The sequence below is a fragment of the Carcharhinus amblyrhynchos genome, chromosome 11 (genome assembly GCF_965287045.1).
Source record: "Carcharhinus amblyrhynchos chromosome 11, sCarAmb.v2.hapA, whole genome shotgun sequence".
Classification (NCBI taxonomy): domain Eukaryota; kingdom Metazoa; phylum Chordata; class Chondrichthyes; order Carcharhiniformes; family Carcharhinidae; genus Carcharhinus; species Carcharhinus amblyrhynchos.
The window spans coordinates 67037148-67062882 of record NC_137334.1 but is presented as its reverse complement, the minus strand read 5'-3'; the positions used below and the strand labels follow the sequence as shown (position 1 = coordinate 67062882).

Sequence of the window (25735 nt, the reverse complement as noted above, 5' to 3'; positions counted from 1 at the left end):
ACAAAGGAGATTGAATGTCTTGTCAAGAGGGAAAAGGAAGCATATGTAAGGATGAAAAAACAAGGTTTAGTTGGGTCACTTGAGGGTTACAAGATAGCTAGGAATGAGTTAAGAAAAAAGGGCTTTGGAGAGCTGGGAGGGGACATGAGGAGTCCTTGGCGGGTTGGATAAAGGAAAACCTCAAGGCTTTTTATTCTTATGTGAGAAATGTAAGAATGACCAGGGTGAGGTTAGGGCCAGTCAGGGATATTAGTGGGAACTTCTGCATGGAGTCAGAAAAGATAGGAGAGGCATTGAATGAATACTTCTCTTCAGTGTTAACTAAGGAGAGGGGCCATGTTTTTGAGGATGAGAGTGTGATACAAGCTGATAGGATGGAGGACGTAGATGTTCTAAGGGAAAATGTATTAGCAATTTTGAAAAACCTGAGGGCTGATAAATCCCCTGGGCCAGATGGGATACATCCTAGGATACTTTGGGAGGCAAGGGAAGAGATTGCAGAGTCTTTAGCTTTGATCTTTGGTCTTCACTGTCCACGGGGATCGTGCCAGAGGACTGGAAAGTAGCGAATGTTGTTCCTCTCTTCAAGAAAGAAATAGGAATGACCCTGGTAATTATAGGCCAGTTAGTCTTACTTCGGTGGTCAGTAAGTTAATGGAAAGGGTCCTGAGAGATAGGATTTATGACCATTTGGAAAGATGCAGCTTAATCCGAGGTAGTCAGCACAGATTTGTGAGTGGTAAGTCCTGCCTCACAAATTTGATTGAATTCTTTGAGAAGGTAACTAAGTGCATAGGTGAAGGTAGAGCAGTTGATGTCATATACATGGATTTTAGTGAGGCGTTTGATAAGGCTCCCCATGGTAGGCTCATGAAGAAAATAAGGAGGTGTGGGATAGAAGGAAATAAGCTGATTGGATAAGTAACTGGCTGTTTCATAGAAGACAGGTGGTGGTGGTGGAGGGAAAATTTTCAGATTGGAGGCCAGTTACCAGTGGTGTACCACAAGGATCAGTGCTGGGTCCTCTGCTATTTGTGATTTTTATTAATGACTTGGAAGAGGAGACTGAAGAGTGGGTTAGTAAATTTGCTGATGACACCAAGATTGGTAGAGTAGTGGATAAGGTGGAGGGCTCTTGTAGGCTGCAAAGAGACATTGATAGGATGCAGAATTGGGCAGAAAAGTGGCGGATGGAGTTTAACCCTGATAAGTGCGAGGTGATTCATTTTGGTAGGAGAAACTTGAAAGTGGATAACAGAGTCAATGGCAGGGTCCTGAAAAATGTGGAGGAACAGGGAGATCTTGGGGTTCATATCCACAGATCTCTGAAGGTTGCCACTCAAGTGGTTAGAGCTGTGAAGAAGGCTTATGGTGTGTTAGCGTTTATTAACAGGGGGTGTGAGTTTAAAAGCCATGGGATTATGCTGCAACAATACAGGACCTTGGTGAGACCACATTTGGAATATTGTGTGCAATTCTGGTCACCTGACTATAAGAAAGATGTGGAAGCATTGGAGAGAGTGCAGAGGAGATTTACCAGGATGCTGCCTGGTTTGGAGGGTAGGTCTTATGAGGAAATGTTGAGGGAGCTGGGGCTTTTCTCTTTGGAGCAGAGGAGGATGAAAGGTGACATAATAGCGGTTTATAAGATGATGCGGGGGTTAGATAGAATGGATGTGCAGAACTATTTCCTTGGATAGATGTAGCTGTTGCTAGGGGGCATAACTATAAGGTTCATGGTGGGAGATATAGGAGGGATGTCTGAGGTAGATTCTTTACTCAGAGAGTGGTTGGGGTATGGAATGCACTGCCTGCTGTGATAGTGGAGTCGGACACTTTAGGAACTTTCAAGTGGTTATTGGATAGGCACATGGAGCACACCAGAATGATAGGGAGTGGGATAGCTTGATCTTGGGTTTGGACATGGCTCGACACAACATTGAGGGCCGAAGGGCCTGTACTGTGCTGTACTATTCAATGTGCTATGTTCTAAAATAAATGTTTGTTTATAATCAATTTATAAATTAAATCATTCTATACTGTCTATAAAAGGCAATTAATCCTCCCCACGCACACCTTTAGTGCCAGATTTCCATGTGCCTTTGCCTTCCTGCTGTGAGCAATGGTACCCTAATGGTTGTCCCCTGGCCTATGACAAGCTGTTGACATTCAGTGGAGGGGACTGCAGATGGTCTAGACTGCAGCATCTTGGCATGGGCAACAACTGTCTGGGTTGGCTGGTTAATGGGCAACAGCCAGAGCAGTGGCAGACTGGCAATGTTGGGAGGATCAATGCTGTCTTCCTGATAGAGTGTGGAGATGCTGGCATTGGACTGGGGTGGGCACAGTAAGAAGTCTCAACACCAGCTTAAAGTCCAACAGGTTTATTTGGTAGCACAAGCCACTAGCTTTTGGAGCCACTCATCTAATGAAGGGGCAGTGCCCCGAAAGCTTGTGCTACCAAATAAACCTGCTGGACTTTAACCTGGTGTTGTGAGGCTTCTTACTGTATCCTGACAGAGGACAGTGGTTTTGTGCATAAGGGAGACACTGCCACTCCCTCTGGGACAGTTCAGCAAATTGTTGGCGGATAGATTGCTGTTCATTGGAAACACTTCCACCTGTAGCCATAATGGCTGAGTTTGTAGCACTTTGGTCTGAGCTTCCACTGCAGTATTGCTGGGAGCTGCCTGTGCTGTAATGCAAGTGGACACATCTGCCAACAGACACTGCATTATGGCCAGGTCTGCAAGTGTTCTCATGGAGTTGGCCACCAGTTCAACATTGAAATGGATAGTCTTCAAACTCCCTGCTACATCTATGTCAAGTTGGTGCTGAACTCCTCCATGGCAGCACTGATGGCAGACATCCCTGTGTATCAAGCATTTTGTTATGCAAACCCATCAGACTTCTTTATATATTCCTGAGGAGGTGCTCGTGTGAGCCCACCAACACCTCTAGTTTCTCAGAAAACTAAGGAAATTTGGCATGTCAGCTACGGTTTTCATCAACTTTTACAGCTGCACCATAGAAAGCATTCTTTCTGGATGTATCACAGCTTGGTAAGGCTCCTGCTCTGCCCAAGACTGCAAGGAACTACAAAAGGTCGCAAATGTAGCTCAATCCATCACGCAAACCAGCCTCCCATCCACTGACTCTGTCTATACTTGCCGCTGCCTCGACAAAGCAGCCAGCATAATTAAGGACCCCACGCAGTCCAGACATTCTGTCTTCTACCTTCTTCCTTCGGGAAAAAGATACAAAAGTCTGAGGTGACGTACCAACTGACTCAAGAACAGCTTCTTCCCTGCTGCTGTCAGACTTTTGAATGGACTTGCCTTGCATTAAGTTGATCTTTCTCTACACCCTAGCTATGACTACAACACTACATTCTGCATTCTTTGGGTCCTTCTCTATGAATGGTATGTTTTGTCAGTATATCGTGCAAGAAACAGTACTTTTCACTGTTTGTTAATAATGTGACAATAATAAATCAAATCAAATCAAAATCTTTCATATATAACTTATGTGTAACATTCTTCCCTGATGAGCTGGACCCTGCCTGCTCAGCTTTAAGATGAGTTAGCCTCTCACAATTCTGGGGCTGACGTGTACAGTCACTCGACAGTGTGGTCATTGCTGTCTGTGTATCAGCAAGCATCACAAAGTGGGTGTGCTGGCTGTAGCTGAACAGCTGTGAGATTATGGCACATTTCAATCATTTCGTCTTATTTTCGACACTATCAAATTCAACCCCCAATGTTTATGGAACTTGTTTGAATATTCCCTGTTTATTTTGGCAAACCTGTAAGAATGAATATGTTTTGACCCTCTGAGCCTCTTGATTAAAGTTTTGTTATTCAACACCAGTAAGCTTAGTGCCAGTGTGATGTTAGCTATATGCACTTCCCCTGGTAATTCAGTAGGTGGCGAGCTCGTCATGCTTGTGCCCTTGAAGGCAATTGTGTACTTTACACTGCTCGGCTGAAGAGAGGATAATGTTGGTTTATTCCGTTGGAGCTGCACAACAGCTGGAAATTCATTATTATCGAGTAAGATTGGACTAAATGCATACGGAAACAAGAATCATTGGCACTCAAATCTAAAGGCATTCGAATACAAAGTGGCAACAGGACTCACCATTAGGCCCCACTCCCTCAGCAATGCCTGATGCCCAGTAGGCAGTGCCAAGGTGCCCCCTGGGCAGTGCTGGGGGCCCAGGCTGGCACTGCCATGGTGTCAATGCCCAGGGGGCACCCCTGGCACCCGATCCTCTGGGGGGTTCTCAGTGGCCCCTCTTCAGTCAAGCAGGGTCGTGTCACAAGCTCCCTGCAAGTGGGGAGCTATACTAAACCCCGCTGGAGTGAAATACTCCTGGCAGTGGGGGCAGACACTAGCGGGCCCAGAGATTTCAGCCCTGGGCCCGCCAATGATTTAAAAAATATATTAAAATATTAATTAACATAAATTATACCGATTTCTGGCACAGAGCTGATGACACTGGAAATCTGGAGGCCATGGTGCCCAGCGAGGAGCCTGCGAGATGGCCTCCACCTGAGTCAGCCCGCTGTGCTACAAAAGCAGTACAGCAGGATGGGAGAATAGCCCCTCCCCCACCTCATCTCAATGTATATTTATGATTTTCTCCATTGCTATTCCTTTCATAAGATTCATGACTTAGTGCTGTTTAATTCAGAAAATCTCCAGTGGGATAAGTCTCACTGCTAATTTTTCTCTGCCAACTCGTTGCCTCTAAACTGTAAGATTAAGGGAAAATCTCATGATCCTGCACTCCTGGAAGTGAAGCTGCAGTCAAAGGGAGCAGAGATTAAAGACAGGGTTACAACATTGTGACTGTGCGTTGGCCTGCACTCCCTGCATTATTCACCCCACCCATTGCAGGAATCAACCTCTACCCTGTGGGAATTGGGCAGTGTGCTGGTTGGGAAGAGATGACTGCATAAAGTACTGAGCAAACATCAGGATAAACATTGATGCTGAAGTTGATGGAAGGGCTGCACAGATCTTTGAACAGAAACTAAACAATGTGACAGATGAGATTCATATCAAGCCATTCAGCACCAAAGTGGCATCGACTTGCAAGATATTTATTATTCACTGAAAAAAAACAGTGCTGCTAAATGTGAGAAATAAAATTCAAGGAAAAACTAGCTTAGAAAGAGTCTATCTTAAAATTTCTGGAAGAAATTCCTGCAACACAAAAACTGCTGATAACAGTGCTAGTGGCAGAATTTCAAAGGGAGGTAGTTTCAGGTGCACACTGGGAGGTAAAACATCAAAAAGCAGTACTGGGTCCAGAACCAATATGATCCCAGGCACCCAGGTTCAAACCAGCCAGACCTGAAGGCGAGCGAGAGAAACAATGTGGAGCTCTTGAGTAGGTAATTAAAATATTCAGTGAGACAATTAGTTATGGGTCTTTTTATCCTTAGGTGGGATGTGGAGCATTGTTGGCTGGGTCAGTTTATTTATTGCCCATCCCTAATTGCCCTTGAGAATGTGAGAGTGAGCTGCCTTCTGGAACCACTGCAATCCGTACACCCACAGTGCTGTTAGAAAGGAAGTTCCGGGATTTTGATCCAGCAACAGTAAAGGAACGGTGATATAGTTCCAGGTATGGATGGTGTGTGGCTTATGGAGCAACGTATTCCAATAGGTGGGCGAGATTGAAGGATCTTTGGTGAGTTGCTGCAGTGCATTTTGTAGATGGCACACCTTGCTGATACTGTCCATCAGTGGTGGGGAGAGTGAATGTTGGAGGTGGTAGATGGGGTGTCAATCAAGTGGACTGCTTTGGTTTGGATGGAGTTGAACTTCTTGTTGGTGTGGCATTCATCCAGGCAAGTAGAAAGTATTCCAGCACACTTATTGTGCTGTGTAGATGATGGACAGGCTTTGGGAAGTCAGTTATTCACTGCAGGATTTTCAGCCTTTGACCTGTAGCCACAGTATTTATATGGCTAGTCCAGTTCAATGGTAACCCCCAGGGTGTTGATAGTGAGAGATGTAGCGATGGTAATGGCAATGGAGGTGGTTTGATTCTTTCTTGTTGGGGATGGTCATTGCCTGGCACTTGTGTGGCGCAAATGTTGCTTGTAACTGATCAGATAAAGCCTGAAAGTTGTCTGGGTCTATCTGCGTATGGGCAGGGACTGCTTCAGTATCCGAGGAGTTGCAAGTGCTGCTGAACATTGTGCAAACATCCCCACTTCTGACCTTACAAAGGAGGGAAGATCATTATGAAGCAGATGAAGATGGTTGGGCCTAGGACCACACCCTGAGGAACCCCTGCACTTGTGTCCTGGGACTGAGATGATTGGCTTCCAAGAACAACTTGCTTTGTGCCAGGTGTGACTCCGATGTAACTCAGTGGCCATCAAGTTGGCTGTCATTGGAGGCTCCTCCACCACCACCACCCCCCCACCGCTGCATCACCCCACAGCCCTCCCCGTGGGAGGCAGACACCCGACCCCCGGCAGAAATGGATTGCGTAGAAAGGAGGGAAGAACATTTGAACAGGGTGATTCTGAATTATGGGTGCGCAATGGCACTAGGATAAGGATGAGTATGAATATTGGCTGTTCAGATGGGAATTTGAGGAGGTGCTTGAAGAAAGAGAATGACTGACTGGAGTTGTGAGGTATGTTGATCTGGGGAGCATTGTGCAGGGAAACTCCAAGTTTGGGGTTTAGCATCTAGAAGTGTTTCCCCAGTCACCTTACCAGCCCTCGCGAGACCCTTGAATTTTTGGGGCACTGTACGGTCAAGGGATTGCATCCCTGCTGCTTACTTCCTTGGCCACTTCCATACATGCCTCTTGGTTTGGGGGGCATGTGTCAAGGTATTAAATCATTTAAGTTGGCAGCATGTATGGATAATGTGATGTGTGAAAAAACATTGGGAAGCTTGGCTTTATATTTAGAGACACAAGGCTGGATTTTACACTGTGGAGATGGGGTGGTGGGGAGTGGGGGCATGGAGTGTTCAGGGGGTGGGTGATTGGTGAGTAAATAGGAAGGGAGCATGTCAGGACAGCTCCCCACTGCATGCCTGCCTCAGTGGCAGGTTGTGAACTGTGTTGATTGTTCTTCTGTGGAAGTGGGCAACTTATCAATAGCCCACTTAAAGGCTGTTCTGCACCAGCACAAATAATATAGTGATGCAGAATGTCCCGCCTCCCCTGTGAGCAGAGGCTATTGCTCAGTTGTGAAGGCCTCCAGAAAGCAAGGCCAGGAGCCATCATGGCTGGAGAAATTCTATGCCCCATTGACAGGACCACAGAGATGTAAAGCTGCCTTGATTAGGTCAGCATCCCAGTTCCCTCTCCAAACACCGGTTTATCGGCTTTGAGCTTCTTTCCATTTTGTAACTTCTATGCAGGCAGCTGAGACATCCCCATGTTAAGACACCTTCAGGCTGGCCTGCCTGCCTCAGTAGCCCCCCCCTCCCTTTCCCAGTGGCCTGACATCACTGTGGACCCTCTGGCCTGACATCACTGTGGACTCTCTGATTAATGAGTTAGCCAGCATGAAGGAGACCCCATAGGAAGCCACCATCTGGAAGGTTTCATCAGCAGGATTGCTGAGGACATGGGATGGCTGAGGAACTGATATTTGATCAAAGTTAAAAATTAAAAATCATTCAAAGATTTAACTTCAATTTTCAAGCAGCCCTACGCATACAGTACTTGTAAAATGCATGTTAACATTGCTTGGAAATTGCAGCCAAGTCTTTTTGAACAGAACATGAACAAAGACTGGCCTCCAGTATTGGGAGGAGAGGGCAGCCAGAACAAATTCAGAAGTTACAGGCAGGAATGCATGTTTCTCAGAAGGTTTATAGATAAGGTGGAGTGAGACTATGAATGGGATTTGAGAACAAATGATAAGGATTGTGAGGACTTTATCTATGGAAATTGGAAAAGATAGGATGCTGGCTGTATGAGTGTGAGGTCATATACCCCACAAAGCTCTCCTTCTCTCCAGGGGATATGGATTTTCACCTGCTTTATATTCCCAGAGATAGTAGCAATCCTCCCAGTACGTTACCATTGTTCCTTGTGTAAGCTACGATAGTAAGCACTTGACTGCTTTGGATTCACAACTGAATCCAATCAGCCTCATCTTACTGCACACACATATATGTTCAAAGTCAAAAACCCTGTTTCATTCTTCCCCATGCTTCTGCTTTCTAATCCCAGTTTGCTGAGGCTATTATGTGTTACCGTCTCAGTTAGTTCAGTACTGAATGGAAACCGAACTCAGGACTTTAAGGTTATCAATGATGTAATTGGCGAATCTTATGAGTTGTCTCTATGGGCTGCACTACCATGAGTACAAGTATAAATTTTAAGAAAAAGGACAAAGTTTAGAGAGATGCTGTTAAGTTTTGGTTAGTTACATTATTATGAGGCCTAGATGAACATAAAACCTACTCAATTTCACGCGTTTACCATTGACTTTAATTAGCTGTCGGTGTCTGATAGATGAGACCATGGCCACTGTTGATTAATGCTGTGGTATGGGAGAATAATGCCCATGTTGTTGTATAAGCAATGACAAATAGGATGGGAAGATCAGTGCCCACCATTCCATGTAAATTCAAATATCTGTTCAAATCTAATTTTATTAGCATGCAAAAGGTTTTAATCTAAAATTGAATCACAGAAAAAGATCAAAATTCCATTCGATCCAAAAGGAAGAGCCTGGTAATGCAGTGCAACATTACATTATACTGTGGAGCAACTGCAGTTTTCTAAAAGCTGAGTTCCCTTGGTAGAGACGTGCAAGAAATATAGTCAAGCAAAAGTTTTTCCAATAGCAGTGAGGTTAAAATGGATGACAACTTCGCTTAGGGTCATTTATCTGCACTTTCTGATAATGGTCACAGGGTTAAAAGGGGAATGCTGTGAGACAGAAAGACGGTGGGAAATTGACATCACCTAACCCCAAAGAAATAATTTATTCATCAATTTGTGTTTGCTATTGCTGGAAAGCAACAACCCTTCAACATCCTGGGGATTGCCACTGATCAGACACTTAACTGGACCAGACAGATAAAATCTGTGGCTACAAGAGGTCAGAGGCTGGGGGTTCTGCAGTATCTCACCTCCTGACTCCCCAAAGACTTTGCACCATCTGTAAGGCTCAAGTCAGGAATGTGATGGAATATTTTCCACTTATGTTGGTGAGTGCTCCAGAAGCTCAACACTATCTAGGAGACAGTAGCTGATTTGATTGATAGCCTATTCACTATCTTACACATTCATTCCTTCTAATAAGTGGGAGAATGTGAACCTGTCCACTCTGGCAGGAAGAATAATAAAATAGTATACTATTTAAAAGGAGAAAGATTGCAAAATCTGGAGGCACAGAGGCATCTGGGTGTCCTGGCACATGAAAGTTAATACACAAGTACAGCAAGTGATTAGGAAGGCAAATGGAATGTTGGCATTTACTGTAAGGGGAATGGAATATAAAAGTAGGGAGGTTTTATTGCAGCTGTACAGAGTCTTGGTGTATAAGAGTTCCAAGCTCAGCTTTCACTCTCACAGATTGATAATAATTTTCTAATCTCTAGTATCCCTGATGACACATCCACAGAATGTCAGTTTTTATATGATTGGTGTCTCTATTGGCGTCATTCAGGTATCAATAATTAAAACGTTTGTTCTACGTGCTTCAGTGCACTATTTTTAGACAAGCACTAAATCATTTTAAAATAAACATTCATATCTGACTGAAGAATATTCTCCAATCCTTTCATTGCTATTGAGCCCAAAGTTACTTCTACTGTCTCCCTGACTGAAAAATCTGGGCCACTTAAGTCCATGCACAAAGCATGACTAGCCAATAAATTCACGGAGTCACAGAATGACTACCATATAGAAGGAGGCCATTCAGCCCTTTGTTGTGGAGCGTTTCTAAAGGAGCAGGAGAAGGCCATTCAGCCTTTCAAGCCTGCTCCACCATTCATTTTGATCATGGCTGATCATTGATTTCAATATCCTGATCCCCCCTCCCTTCTTCCCATATTCCTTGATCCTTTTATCCCCAAGAGCTATATCTGATTTCTTCTTGAAATCACACTACATTTTGGCTCATTTGGTCCCACCTTCTCTCTGGGTCTATCACTTAGCTGAAGAGAGAATTGGGAGCTGCAGTAACCTGAAAGATATTGGGCGCGATTTTCCCACCCTGCTACGCTAGTCGACCAGCATAGTGGGTGGAAGATGTCAGTGGGAGGCTATTAACGGGAATGCCGGCCGCAGTCTTCCCAGGCCATTATTTATGATGTGATCAGCCTTGCACCATTCCCTTGATGTTTTTGTTTTACTGGGATGCCTCCCAGTATGAGATAATATAGAAATGACAAAAGCCTTGGAAAATCGATTCTCTTTTTATTAGAACAAAGAAATTACAGAATAATTTAATAGCTGTGTTTAAAGCTATCAAAGGACTGGACAGTGTTGATAGAAATTCACAATTTCTAGGGTCTAAAAGAGCCAAGAGTGAAGATTTTTAAATATAAACTAAAATGGAGTTAGATTAGTGCTAAGACCATGTGAAATGTTGTTTGATACAAGTGGCGGTGAAGTAATCTGGAATACATAACCGAAACACAGATCGGCACAAAGGCCATGTTAATATTTAAGAATGGGTGAGATAGTTTGTTGAAGGAAAGGAGGATAATGGGATATGGGAATAGAAACATAGAAACTAGAAGCAGGAGTAGGCCATTCGGTGCTTCAAGCCTGCTCAGCCATTCATTTTGATCATGGCTGATCATCGATTTCAATATCCTGATCCCCCCCTTCCTCCCATATCCTTGATCCCTTTGTCCCAAAGAACCATGTCTAACTTCTTCTTGAAATCACGCAACATTTTGGCCTCAGCCACATTCTGTGGTAGCGAATTCCACACGTTCACCACCCTCTGGGTGAAGAAATTTCTCATCCTCTCAGTCCTAAAAGGTTTACCCCTTATCCTCAGACTAGCTCCCCCAGTTCTAGACTCCCCCAAAGGATAGGTGTTTGTGATTAGTTTCAACTACACACATGGAGGATGAACACCAGCAGGCACTTGTTAGGTTTATTAGCCAGTTTCCATTTTGGAATTTCTAAGAGAACGTGCAAGGCAGCACATCATGGGGCAGTACTGTGGCACAGTGGTTAGCGCTGCTGCTGCTGCACAGCACCAGGGACCCAGGTTCGATTCCCGGCTTGGGTCACTATCTGTGTGGAATGTGCACATTCTTCTCCTTTCTACGTGGGTTTCCTCCAGGTGCTCCAGTTTCCTCCTGCATTCTGAAAGATGTGCTGCTCAAGTGCATTGGTCATGCTAAATTCTCCCTCAGTATACCTGAACACATGCCAGTGTGGCAACTAGGGGATTTTCACACTAACTTCACTGCAGTGTTAATGTAAGCCTATTTGTGTTGCTAATTAATAAACTTTAAATTTAAACTAATCAACCTTTGATCTGGAATCAGATCCCAGAGTAATCCATAACCCCAGCTGCTCAGAAGAGATCACACATTGTTAGAATCTACCTCATATTATTTCTTGTACACTGTCTTCCATAATGTTTATCAGTGTATTCTAAGCAAAGCCTTTAAGAAAGTTGTTTTAATGATACGCTTTATCAACTTTGTATAAATTTCTTTTTCACAGAGCCTGTGCCGTTTTGGGTGTGATATTTCTTGTGTCAACTGTCTGCATTTATGCTAAAGCCATTCATGACCTTGCTACGAAGTTACTTCCAGAAGTGGTGAGCTAAGAGAATTTTTCTTTAATTGCTATTGCTTTGAAGGTAATCTGATTGATGGAGTCTGCTATATTTTAACTGTTGGATAGTCAGCAAGTAATAACATTCTAAACAATAGTGCTGGGATTTGGGAGTAAGAGTCCAACAGAGGCCATGGCCTAAAAATTCCTTGGAGCTTCTCCCGAAACTGGCATTACTTTGCCTGAAGTGCCGCAAAAAACAATAACCAATGCAGGGAAATGGAGTCCCTGCTGTACTTTCAAAGCAGATCCAAGGAATCTTCCAACCATTATTATCGTCAGAGATCCTTACAAGTTGTGCCATAATGTTTGATGGATGATATACTTCCTACAGTACAGAAGGAGGCGTTTGACCCATTGAGCCTGCATTGACAACAATCCCACCCAGGCCCTATTCCTGTAACCCCATGTATGTATCCTGCTAATTCCCCTGACACTAAGGGGCAATTTAACATGACCAATCAACCTAACCTGCACATCTTTGAAGTTTGTGAGGAAACTGGAGCACCTGGAGGAAACCCACGCAGACACGGGGAGAACATACAAACACCTCACAGTCACCTGAGGCTGGAATTGAACCCAGCTCCAAGGCACTGTGAGGCAGCAGTGCTAATCACTGTGCTATCGTGCTGCCCTATTTTCTAAAGCATTACACACTCCCTCTGGACATTCCCCTTGTACAGCCCTAATCTCCACTCCCATTAGTCTAAGGCGATGAAGGTTTGATGATTTAGTTTCAGTTTCAGATTTCCGAGACAATAACAAAAGTTCAATGAGTTCCTTTGAGAATATTGAGCTTGCACTCCCAAACCACACAGCAATGGGTCATTTGTGATCAAGATATTAAGATTACTCATGTGAGTTGAAAGTGTGGCTGTTGTCAGCACACTCTAATTAGTGCAGAATGATTCTACGGGTCAACTTATAACATTGCCATAAATATCATACTGTGGACTTGTATGACTAAAAACGTTCTGGCTATTTATCATTTTCTTCCAGTTTCTATTAAACTAGATGCTCGGTGGTGCCAATGTAAGATTATAATTCTAAAAACATGTCTTGTACATGCAGCAATTTTTAAAACAGCGCAAAATATTTGTCATAGTTACCTAACATAATGCAGCAGCTTATAGAGCTTTACTATGACAAGTGTGACAGTGATGCTTTCACCAACGTATAGAAGCCTTGCTAACAAGCATTGCAGAAATACCTAAGTCATAACAGATTAGGGTTTATAAAGCCTGCTCTTTCAATAGATCCATAGATCTCATTAAGGGCTTTACTCCAATTTTTCAATTCCAATCAACTACAGAATAACTTCCTTGAAAGTAACCTCACAAACAGCCAGAATGTTTATTCTTTTCAGTTTTCGCTATTTAGCATTAGCTTTCCGCACTTCCTAAACAGTGCCTATGCCCACTAGGCTTGAGGAATCCAATTGTCAATAATTCCACAACAGAGTTGTTTTAAGTGTGTGCATTCCTAAATTAATCACATTCCAATTCTGATTATTTGGGGATTCAGGTCATTTTATATCACACCACTGATTCACATTCAAACTGTATTCTTCTAAATGGCTTCCTGTGAGTTCAGTTTGGTAGTTAAATGTGTGGGGATCTGAATCAAGAGGAATGCAGATCAGATAATTTAAGTGTCAGATGTTCATGTGTCTGTTTGTGGCACAACAGATTTTTTTCCAGACATTTAACTTTAATCTGAATGAATTTCTGTACCACTTAGCCTTGAGAATCAGGATCTGAGCAACACGATAATGCATCTAAACCGCTCTTTCTGGACTATCTATTCTTGTTTAAAGTCTGATGGAGACTTTTCATATTGAATTGGCCAAATGGGCATCAGATGGTCAATCAGATGGTTTTTCACACTTTGATCAAAGCCTACCCCATTAGAATCCACAGTGGGGATCTTGTAATGTTGAGTATCCTGATGGTGGGACCAAAAGTGTATGGGACTTCCGTTGGTGGGTGAGATGGTTGGCTGCATGCAATCATGGGCAGCCAGTAAATGAGATAGTCACTAACAATCTGTCTGGCTACTCGTGTGGCTGAAAAGTCTGGGTGCCATATTTGAAGTCTCCCCAGACATACATTCATTCCCTGCATTCCAGCAGCATTAATCTGGCTGTGTGAATAGATGCCTTGAAACTACGGGCAGAATCTTATAGTCCCTCTCACCAGTGGGATTTTCCGGTCTTCCAACATCAGTGGAAAGTTGGGAGGCTCGCCACATTTTCCAGCCCTGCCCCTGCCACAACAGACCCTTAACATTACGCCCGTCAGGCTGCTAGAAACTTCCAAATTTCCTCCCCCACACCTCAGATAACCTCAACTGCTGTTAGCACCTGCCATTCTGGAGCAAAGTCTTAGCGCAAACAATGAATTGATCCCACGGTTTAGCGATGCTTCTCTGCAGGTTCCTCTCCAGATTATCTGGGAACAGTAGGATGTCTAATTTCCCAGTAATGGCAGTAGGAGCCCCACCCTGATCGAGGCAGCCTGGACAGAGATCATAGCAGAGCATAACAGTCATGGAGTTCACATGCAGAACTGTTATATATTCTTTCACGGGATGTTGGTGTTGCTAGCTACTACAACGCAATTACAGCCCTAATTGCGTTTGAGAAAGTAGTGGTAAGTCAAATTCTTGAACCGTTGCAGCCCTGTGGTGTAGGTGCACCCACAGTGCTGTTAGGGATACAGTTCCAGGATTTTGACCCAGCGACAATGAAGGAACAAAGATGTACTTCCAAATCAGAATGATTTATGCCTTAGAGGGGAAGTTGCAGGTGGTGGTGTTTCCATACACCTGCTGCCCTTGTCCTCCAGCTGGTAGAGCTGCCCCGGGTTCGGAAGGAGCTGTCTAAGGAGCTTTGGTGAGTTGTTCAGCAGTGTATCTTGTAGATGGTACACACTGTTGCCACTGTGCATCAGTGGTGGAGGGAGGGAAAGTTGAAGATGGTGGATGGGATGCCAGTCAAGGGGGCTGTTTTGACCTAGATTGCTTTGAGATTCTTGAGTGTTGTTGGAGCTACAGTCATCCAAGCAAGCAGAGAGTATTCCATTACCTGGGGGATGGTTTGGGACTTGGGATGGGGGATGGGGGTTGTTGGTAGTGGCTAGGAAGATTTGGGCTTGGGAGGGGAGGGCAATTGGATTGAATTGAATTAGGCCTGAGGGCAGGGTTTCAGGTCTGTCACCTGGAGTACGATTGCATTGGTTGGGCCTGTGGGAGGAAGAGGGTGGGTTGGAATTGGTGGGGTTAGTGGGGTCAGGTTGGACTGGGGAAGGTGGGGGTGGGTTTGGTCTCAGCCTGGGGACAGCTGTGCAGGAGAGGGGGTGATGGAGGTGTCAGGTCTGGTTGGGTCAGGTTAATTCTAGGAGATTTGTGCGCAAGAACTTGCGTGCCTTTGTAGATGGGGAATTACTTGCTGCAGAATTCCAAACCTTTGACCTGCACTTGTAGTTGTGGTATTCGTATGCCAGTCTAGTTCAGTTTCTGGTCAATGGTAGCCCAAGTGGATAGGTTTATGGACGAAAAGGGATTGGTTTAAGTTAGAGCAAAGAGCAAAGAACAACACAGCACGGGAAAAGTTAGTGGGTCATTGTTTTGTAACTGGTCGGCGCAACATCGTGGGCCGAAGGGCCTGTTCTGCGCTGTAATGTTCTATGTTCTATGTTCTAAGTATGTTGATAATGGGGGATTGAGTGAGGGTAATGGCATTGAATGTCAAAGGGAGACAGTTGGATTCTTTCTTGTTGGAGATGGTCATTGCGTGGCACTTGTGTGGTGTGAATGTTACTTGCCACTTATCAGCCCAAGCCTGAATGTTGTCCAGGTCTTGCTGCATATGGACACAGACTCTTTCAGTATCTGAGGAGCTATACATGATGTTGAACATTGTGCATGCACCAGCAAACATTCCACTTCTGGCTTTGTAATAATGGGATGGTCAGTGATGAAGAGGATGGCTTTGCCTAGGACATGACCATGAGGAACTCCTGCAGTGATATCCCAGGACTGAGATGATTGACATAAGAACATAAGAACATAAGAAATAGGAGCAGGAGTAGGCCATCTAGCCCTTCGAGCCTGCCCCGCCATTCAATAAGATCATGGCTGATCTGTCGCTGCTCAGTTCCACTTTCCCGCCCTCTCCCCATATCCCTTAATCCCCTCTCTTATCAAAAACCCATCAACCCGCGTCTTAAAAATATTTAGCGAGGCAGCCTCCACCACTTCAACGGGCAGAGAATTCCAGAGATTCACCACCCTTTGAGTGAAGAAGTTCCTCCTCAACTCCGTTCTAAACCGCCCCCCTTTTATCTTGAGGCTGTGCCCCCTAGTCCTACTGTCTTTTTTGAGTGGGAAGAGTCTTTCCACCTCTATCCTATCCATCCCATTCATCATCTTATACGTCTCAATGAGATCTCCCCTCATTCTCCTAAACTCTAACGAGTACAAGCCCAGTTTATTCAGCCTCTCCTCATAGCTCAACCCCCTCAACTCCGGTATCAGCCTAGTAAACCTCCTCTGCACTCCCTCCAAGGCCAAAATATCTTTGCGCAGGTGCGGCGCCCAAAACTGCACACAGTACTCCAGCTGCGGCCTCACCAATGCCCTATACAGCTGCAGCAAGACCTCCCTACTTTTATATTCAATCCCCCTTGCTATGAAGGCCAGCATCCCATTCGCCTTCCTGACCACCTGCTGCACCTGCAAGCTGGGTTTTTGCGACTCATGCACAAGGACCCCGAGGTCCCTCTGCACCGTCGCCTGCTGCAGTTTTTCGCCCCGTAAGTAATAGTCCTTCCTACCAAAGTGGACCACCTCACACTTGCCAACATTAAATTCCATTTGCCATTTCCTGGCCCATTCGCCCAGCCTATCTAGATCCTTCTGCAGACTCTCCACACCCTCCGCACAATTTGCCGTTCCCCCAATCTTGGTGTCATCAGCAAATTTCGACACCCTGCACTCGGTTCCCTCCTCCAGATCATCTATATAAATGGTAAAAAGCTGAGGCCCCAGCACCGACCCCTGGGGCACTCCCCTAGTCACCATCCGCCAATTCGAATAGCACCCGTTGACCCCCACTCTCTGCCTCCTATTTGACAACCAATCCTCTATCCACACTAACACCCTACCCCCAACTCCATGTCCCTCGACCTTCTGCAATAACCTCTTGTGAGGTACTTTGTCAAACGCCTTCTGAAAATCTAGAAAGACCACATCCACCGGCTCTCCTCTATCCACCGCCCTAGACACATCCTCATAGAACTCCAGTAAATTCCAAAAAGCACAACTATCTTCCTTTGTGCTAGGTATAACTCCAACAAGTGGAGTTTCTCCCCAATCCAAGTTGACTCAAGCTTTACCAGGAATCCTTAATGCTACACTTCATCAAGTATTGCTGTGATGTCAAGAGCAGTCACTTTGAACTCACGTCTTGAGTTCAGCTCTTTTGTGCATGTTTGGACCAAAACTGCAATGAGGTCAGGAGCTGGGTGGAATCCAAACTGGGCATCAGTGACAGGGTTATTGCTGCATAAGTACTACTTAACAGCACCGTTTGTGACAACTTGCATTACTTTACTGATGGTTGCAGCAATTGGCCAGGTTGGATTTATCTTGCCTTTTGTGGACAGGTTATACCTGGGCAATTTCTAATTGCTCGGTAGATGGCAGTGTTGTCGCTGTACTGGAACAGTTTGACTAGGGGTGTAGCAAGTTCTGGAGCGCCAATCTCCTTGGATTGACCTGACCCAACCAGGTCTGACACTGCCACCAACCCCTCCTCTGTCCTGCACAGCTATCTCCAGGCCCAGAACGAACTCACCCCCACCTTTCCCAATCCAACCTGACCCCGCTAACTCCACCTGTCCCAACCCATCCTCTTCCTCCCACAGGCCCAACCGATGCAATCATACTCCAGGCGACAGACCCAACACCTGTTCCCAGGCCTAACTCAATTCAATCTAATCACCCCCCCACCCTCTCCCCTCCCCCCCACAAGCCCAAATCTTCCTAGCCACTACCAACTGCTGCCCCACCTCAATGTCTGACCCTCCCACGATCTCTCCCTAATTTTACCCATTTTCCTTATCCATATACCCGCGTCCTAGCTTGTCAGAGTGGCCAGACTTTTAAATTTATCTGGCTTATGGCAATGAGTGTTGTAACAAGGGGTTATGTCCAACAGCCCTGGATGGGGGCCTGTTTATGACAGACGGATCTTGCCCAGTCTGACCCAGAAGGTTGGCTGAGATAGGAGCAGTTGGATTCGAGGTAAATAACAGCGAGTGTAAGTAACAACCAATGGGACTCAATTACCACTCCAGCAAATGTTACAAACCAATATTTCACACTTTTCTAGATCGAATTGCATCTTCCACTTTTCTGCCCACAGCACCTGTCTATTGATAACTTCCTGCAGTCTGCAGCTTTCTTCCTAACTATCAACCAATTTTTGGCCAATTTTTATATAATCTACAAACTTCTTTATCATGCCCAAAGCAAGGGGCTAAATGTGAGTTTGAAAGCAACATTCCAGTCACAAATAAATTGTCACTGAGGCAAATTTGGATCCAGCTTTCCATTTTTTCTTGGATCTAATGGTCTTTTACCTTTCTGACCATCCTGCCATATGGGATCTTGTTAAAAGCCTTGCTAAAGTTCACGTAGACTACAATAAAAACACATTATTGCCCTCATTCACCCATTTCAAAAAATTTCCATTGTGGTCAGACATGACCTCGTCTTAGCAAACCCTTGCTCACTGTCCTTTACCTGTCTAAGTGAAGATTAATGTTGCCCCATAGAATTTTTCCAATAACTTGACCAGCTTGTAATTACACAATCCATTCCTTCCTCTTTTCAAATAATATCACAACTTTAGGATTTCTCTAGTGCCATGCCTATGGCCAGAGTATTGAAAAATGATAGTCAAAGCCTCTGCTACTTTCTCCTCTGCTTATTTTGACAACATGCATTACATTTTACTTGGGATTTATCTATTTTTGAAATTGCTGAATCCCTTAATATTTCATCTCTCACTCTGTATATCCTATCCAATATTTCACACTCCCCCTTAATTACAATATTTGCATGCTCCCTCTCTTTTGAGAAGATAAATGCAAAGTATTCGTTTAAGAATCACACATTCATGTCCACATAACCTTTTTGGTCTTTAATAGACTACTTTTCCATTAGTTATCCTCTTCTTCTTTGTGTGTTTATAAAAGACCTTTGGGTTTGCTTTTACTAGCCAATATTTGTATTCCCTCTTTTGTTTCCCTGAGTTCCTTTATTCAATTCACCTATTCTCCTCTAATCTTCCTGCAGGTTGAGCTCTTGGTATCTGACAACAGCTCTCCTTTGTTTGGGTTAAGATTGTGAAAAAAAGTTTTAAAAACTTAAGTTTTAACAAAACAGAATTTAGAGGCTTTCTTTTCCACAGTTCAGTGCATTGCATCACTTTTTAGACTGTCAAAGTTGGTCACCACATCAATATTTAATTAGCTGTTAGAGCATTCCAATAACATAGTGTGTTTTGTGCTTTACGTCTTGGGACCTGATTGTAATCCCAGGCTTGTCTAACATTCACGCTTCAGTTTCCTAAGATGCTGAGCTTGACCTATTTGTCAAGTGAACCAAACAGTAGACCGAGAAAGGAACATTCATTATGACTTGCACTAGAACACTTGTTTCAGGGTGGCAGAGAGCTGTATTAGTGCAATGTATAAAAACTCTCTGATAATCTGCTTAATACTTGAAATAAAATCTAAGAAATTTATCATCAAAGGATGACTCGAGATCAGATTAGTTCCATTATATGAAATTAGGAGCTGAAGAAAGTCTACCTTGCTGGAAATATGAGCTGATGATGGTACGGCAAAGACAACAGGACCTAGGTGAATAATAAGAGCAACAGTATATGTCCATAACAATTGAGAGTTAAAGATTGAGGAATAAATAGGGGAAGAACTGAGAAGAAGAGTGAATGAGAGTGGCTGAATTCAATGTCAAATCAGGTATAAATAAATAAAGAAAGGTTGGAAAGAGAGGAAAAAGAAATGGTAAGGAAAAGTAAGAAAAAAATATTAAATTTGCCAACTTCAAAATCTCTAACAACAATTCACTACCCAAAGGACTTGGACTCCAAGTAAATGTTCACTTTCTTGTTGTGAGATGTTGATGACATTAAAATTATCATATCATCATGATGATAGTTGGTGGCAGCCTTCTGACCAGTAAGCTGATGGTTTGTGCTGTGGTAGTTGGTTCTGTATTAAACATCCTCTGGTGCTAATTTGGATTACTTTGCATCATTCTCTCGTTATTCCAAACTTTGTAATAAAAAAACTCAATAGGCTTTATGGAATTCATGAGAACCTTAAAGTGGATCTCATGAATTTTGTGAAGATCATTTTATTGGGAGTAATTTTAGCAAAGCTGTTGTTGATATACAGACATCAAATTTCATATTTGATTTAATGACATAGGCCCAGATCTTCCAGATTTCATATCACTGGAGGCTGGATCTACACACTGGAGACACACATTGCAATCCCTCAGAATTCCTGACACACTGACCTTGATGCAATTGCCTAGGAAGTTTGAAATTCTGAAGGGCAGTTACTCTGCTCCCAAGGATCCTCTATGAAGGTTACCGTCTGATGTAGAGTTGGAAACTTTGGACAGTTACATGGTTCTTAGCCAGGAAATGTTAGACAGAAAAATCATAACCTAGTTCCTGGATAACTACAGAACTAACTCTCCAATCACTCACACTGACATCTCCAACTCCACCCTTGACCACAGTCCTCCACCCTACTATCCACTGATCTCCCTCCTGGCTAACCCTGACCTGACATGACTACCTACCCCACCATCCAACTATACCCCAGACCCAATCTGATTCGCCCCAAGCCTGCGTACCCCTCTTGACATGACTTCATTGTGCTCTGGACTGCCTGCCACTTCACCCACCTACCACTTTCCCATCTTCCACCTACCCATCTACCACCCTAACCACCTACCACCTCACCAAGCTACCACATCACCTACCTGCCACTATACCCAGTTACATCACCTTAATGTAAGTAAGAACAATGTCCCATGCTGTCAGTGCTGGCTATCTCAAAGCATCATGGGTAAAGACATTGGGGTTGAGAAGAATTAAGTCCTCATAATTGGACCTCATCCAAATCCGATGATGCATTGGAACAATGCACGCTAGACAGTGAGGCCAGCAGCATGACCATGGTAAATAGGTTAATAGCCTTTGGTTCTGGTGGGAAGTGGACATAACCTGCAGCCCCACAGGCAGCTTGTTGAATGTGGAGGAGCAGCAAGGTCAGTCAGTGTCTGGGAAGCCTGGGTAAGTGGCAGTCAGGAGGGTTTGGCCTGAGGCCAGCGGCAGCCCATGGTTCTGAGATGGAACCGGATGAAGCATTCATTCCATGTGTATCTACAACACAATAGGCTTGGATTAAAAAAATAAATTTACTTTCTGGGTAGCAGTTGACACAAAGTTAGTACAGATTGTAGACTTTTGCTGAATGTATCAAGAAACTGATCACAATAGAAACTAACCACAGTATAATCTGACCGTGGCACAAATTAACCAGGCTTGAAACTGACCGCAGTGCAGACTGACCGCAGTGCAGACTGACCGCAGTGCAGACTGACCGCAGTGCAGACTGACCGCGTTACAAATTTGCATCATCATGATGCACTATTCGTTAACTAGTTCCTGAAATGGGCCAGCAAAAGGCATTCAACTCCCAATTTGCAAGAATAGGTTCATCCCCAGTCTTAGTACACACCAGAAATGCCCACTTAGCATCCTTAACATACATGGCGGGTGACACTCTATTGGTGCATAGTAAGCACAACCACATTAGACCCTCAGGCAGCTGTTACACAGCTGTGCAGCAGATGCAGCATCCATTGAATTTCCAGGTCTGAATATTCAAAGGACTACTAATTTAGAAATATTCACATTTAAGGATTCTTTGTGCCTCTTGCTTCTTATGGCAATGTATGCAACAATTTCATTTGCACTCAGCACTTTTTCTTCAAGATAACAGGCGAGATTTTCCTTCATTCTTGTTTTGAATTTTGATAGGCTGATACTGCCTGTATTAAACTAACAAGACAGAATTCCTTTGTCTTTTATCTCACGGGTTGCTGAGCTATTTCATTTTGCTTTATCTCCATTCTGCGGTATTTTAAAGTCATTCGCTAGAATTCCTGTGGGAAAAGTAAGCTGCTGAAAAGTGAGTTGTGAGTCACAGAATGTCAACTTTAATTAATTGATTGCGCTGAGCGTGAGTGAAGGAAGCCCTTCGAGAGCGAATGAAGGAGAATAGAGGAAGGTGTGATACAATCAAGCTCATTATCCTATGGTTTGAGGAGCACAGTAAAATTATCCCGTGGTTATTGATATATAAAAGCAAATAGGAAGAATTTAATGGATGGAGTTTAATCAGACTACAATGGATTCTTAGAACCAGCAACTCTGCCTATTACTAATTTTAGCTCTAGTGGCACAATATATTTAATGTGTTTAATGTCATTAAAAGTTTCCATAGGAGTTCCTCAGGGTAGTTTATTTTTAATCCTTCATGGAATATGAGCGTCATTGGCTAGCATCAGTATTTGTTGCCCATCTCTATTTGCTCTTGCGGAGGTGGTGGTGAGCCACCTTGAACCGCTGTAATCCAAATGGTGTAGGTACATCCGCAGTGCTGTTAGGGAGGGAGCTCAAGGATTTTGCTACATCGACAGTGAAGGAATGATGACATATTTACAAGTCAGGATGATATGTAGTATGCGACAAGGAGTGGAATTTGCAGTTGATGGTGTTCCCGTGTTTCTGTTGCCCTTATCCTCCAAGGTGCTGTCAAAGTGGTCTTTCCAAGTTTCTACAGGGTATCTTGGAGATGTTCCCAATGAGTGATAGTGGTGATGTCGATGTTGCTGATCAAGAAGGCATGGTAGCACAGCGGTTGGCACTGCTGCTTCACAGCTCCAGGGTCCTGGGTTCGATTCTTGGCTCGGGTCACTGTCTGTGTGGAGTTTGCACATTCTCCTCGTGTCTGCATGGGTTTCCTCCGGGTGCTCCGGTTTCCTCCCACAGTCCAAAGATGTGTGGGTTAGGTTGATTGGCCGTGCTAAGAAATTGCCCCTTAGTGTCCAGAGTAGTGAGGGATTAATGGGTATAAGACGTAGGGATATGGGGGTAGGGCCTGGGTGGAATTATGTTGGGTGCAGACTCGAAGGGCCTCTTTCTGCACTGTAGGGTTCTGTGTATCTATGTAAGAAGCTGCTGTGTCCTGGATGGTATTAAACTTCTTGAGTGTTGTTGTCGGCTGCTGTCATCCAGACAAGTGGAGAGTATTTATTTTAGGTGTACCTGATGTTTTAGAAAGCCTGCCTTCTCAACCTTTGCCCCTCTCATGAGGTGTGGTGATCCTCAGGTTAAATCACTGCCAGTCAGCTGGCCCAAACAAAGGGGAAAACAACATTTGATCATCTGGAACTAAGGCAACTTTACTTTACCTGCCTGATGCTCCTCCAGGCATGCTCTTCTGCTATTCTCATTGAAGCAGAGTTGATCTAATGGTAGAATGAGATATATGTAGGAATATGGGATTACAGATTGTGGTTGAATACAACTATGATGCTGCTGTTGGCCATCAGCACTTCCTGAATGCAGCTAAATTTAAATTAGTTCTAAATCTAATCCATTTAGCCTGGTGATAGTGCCTCACAGCAAAGTAGACAGTATTACCAGTATGAAGACAGGTCTTTGATCAACAAGGCTGCGTGGTGGTCACTTCTGGCTTATACTGTCATAGACAGATGGACTTTGACAGTAGATGGTGAGGGGGCATCAAGTAGGCCCTTCCTTCTTGTTTTTTTCATAACTTGCTGCGGGCCTAGCCATCTATGTTCCGTAGGACTTGATCAACTCAGTCAATAGTGGGGCTGTCAAGTCACTCTTGGGGTAATGGCCATTGAAGTTCATACCCAGAGTACATTCCTGTTGCTACTCTCAGTGCTTCCCCCAAATGGTGTTTGATATGGAGAAGTCCAGATTCATCAGTTGAAGGGAGTACAGAAGGTGTTAATCAGCAGTGATGCATCTTCAAAGTAGACAGCAACTGTCTTTTTAGCTGTCAGATCACTGTCTGTGTGGAATTTGCATGTTCTCCCCATGTCTGTGTGGGTTTCCTCTGGGTGCTGCGATTTCCTTGCCCATGTTTAATCCGTTGCCATGACATTTCATGGGGTTAGGAATTAACATGGAGGACTTCTAGGGCAACTCCCTCCCGGCTATCTACCATCTCCGATGGGTCTGCCTACTGACCTTGGTGGGTTTGTCTTTCTGGTAGGTTAGGATATATCCAGCAATGGCAATAGAGGAATCTGGAACTTTAGATGTAAGGTATGATTTAGTGAGTATGACAGTCAGGCTGTTGCTGACTAGCCTGTGGGACGGCTCACCCAATCCAGGCACAAGGCCCCAGATGATAGTAAACTTCATCAAAAAAGTGAGATGACACAATTATGTATCAGATCTAAATACATGTTTGATGTTAGTTTGCTAGCTCCAACCATCTTCAGTTGCTTCATGAATGAACTGCTCCAACATAAGGCCAGAAATGGGGATATTTGCTAATGATTGTATAATATTCAATAACAGTTGCAACTTCTTAGATACTAAAGCAGTCCATGTCACATGCAGCAAGACCTGGACAACAATCAGGCTTGGGTTGATAAGAGGCAAGTAACATTCACACCATAGAAGTGCCAGGAAATGACCACCTCCAACAAGAGTAATCTACCCACCTCTGATACCATGGCACCCTCGTCTATGGTGGCACAGTAGTTAGCACTGTTGCTTTGCAGTGCCAGGGATCCGGGTTCAATTCCGGCCTCAGGTCACTGTCTGTGCGGAGTTTGCACTTTCTCGCAGTGTCTGCGTGGGTTTCCTCCGGGTGTTCCAGTTTCGTCCCACAGTCCATAGATGTGTGGGTTAAGTTGATTGGCCATGCTAAGTTGCCCCTTAGTGTCAAGGGGCCTAGCAGGGTAAATATGTGGGGTTACAGGAATAGGACTTGGGTGGGATTGCTATCAGTGCAGGCTCAATAGGTCAAGCAGCCTCCTTCTGCATTGTATGGATTCTGTGATTCTCCTTGACATTCAATAGCATTACCCATTACTGAATCCCTCGCTAAGATCATTCTGGGGTTAGCATTGCCCTGAAACTGAACTGGACCACCCATACCAAACAGTGGGTCAGAAACTTGGAATTCTGTGGTGAGTCACTCACCTCCTGACTCCCTAAAACGTGCCCGCCACCTGTCTGAGGCTCTATCACTGCAAAAAAGGCTGTGAAAAGTTTTGCTGTGATACTTGAACTGGATGAACATTTGCAGAAGGAATTTGTAATTTTTGAAGTCACTGCTTCAGAATTGTCAGCTAAAAAGACAGTTGCTGTCTACTTTGAAGGTGCTGTGAATGTTTTGTCTGTTTCTTTAAGACTGCTGTGTATGTGGGTCTGTCTCTTTAAGACAGCATAGCAGAAGAAGAGAGAACCAATGGGGAACTGAGAGTAAGTGATCACATGACAGGGTGAAGCCCTCTCTCAGGCAGGAATCACCTGACAGCCATGTAGTTAACATCATAAAGACTGGAGCTGTAACTCCTGTACCTAGTTTTTCTTAACACCCTTTTGCTGCTAACAAAGTCTGCAGTCTTTTGACTATGTAAGAAGTCTCACAACACCAGGTTAAAGTCCAACAAATTTATTTGTTAGTAAACCCACTAGCTTTTGGGGTTTGCCCCTTCGTCAGGTGAGTGGAGAGTTCTGGTCACAAACAGAGCATATGTTGACAA

The 25735-nt window shown here is 44.2% G+C and overlaps 1 protein-coding gene across 3 annotated transcripts in view; it reads left to right on the top strand.

Annotated features, from left to right (window-relative positions):
* Positions 1-25735, top strand: part of tmem163a (transmembrane protein 163a) — a 155622-nt gene that overhangs the window by 110991 nt on the left and 18896 nt on the right. For all 3 annotated transcript variants that reach the window (XM_080199332.1, XM_080199329.1, XM_080199331.1), the window contains exon 6: positions 11693-11789. In XM_080199332.1, the coding sequence (XP_080055458.1) occupies positions 11693-11789 (97 nt within the window). The remainder of the gene's footprint in view (positions 1-11692; positions 11790-25735) is intronic.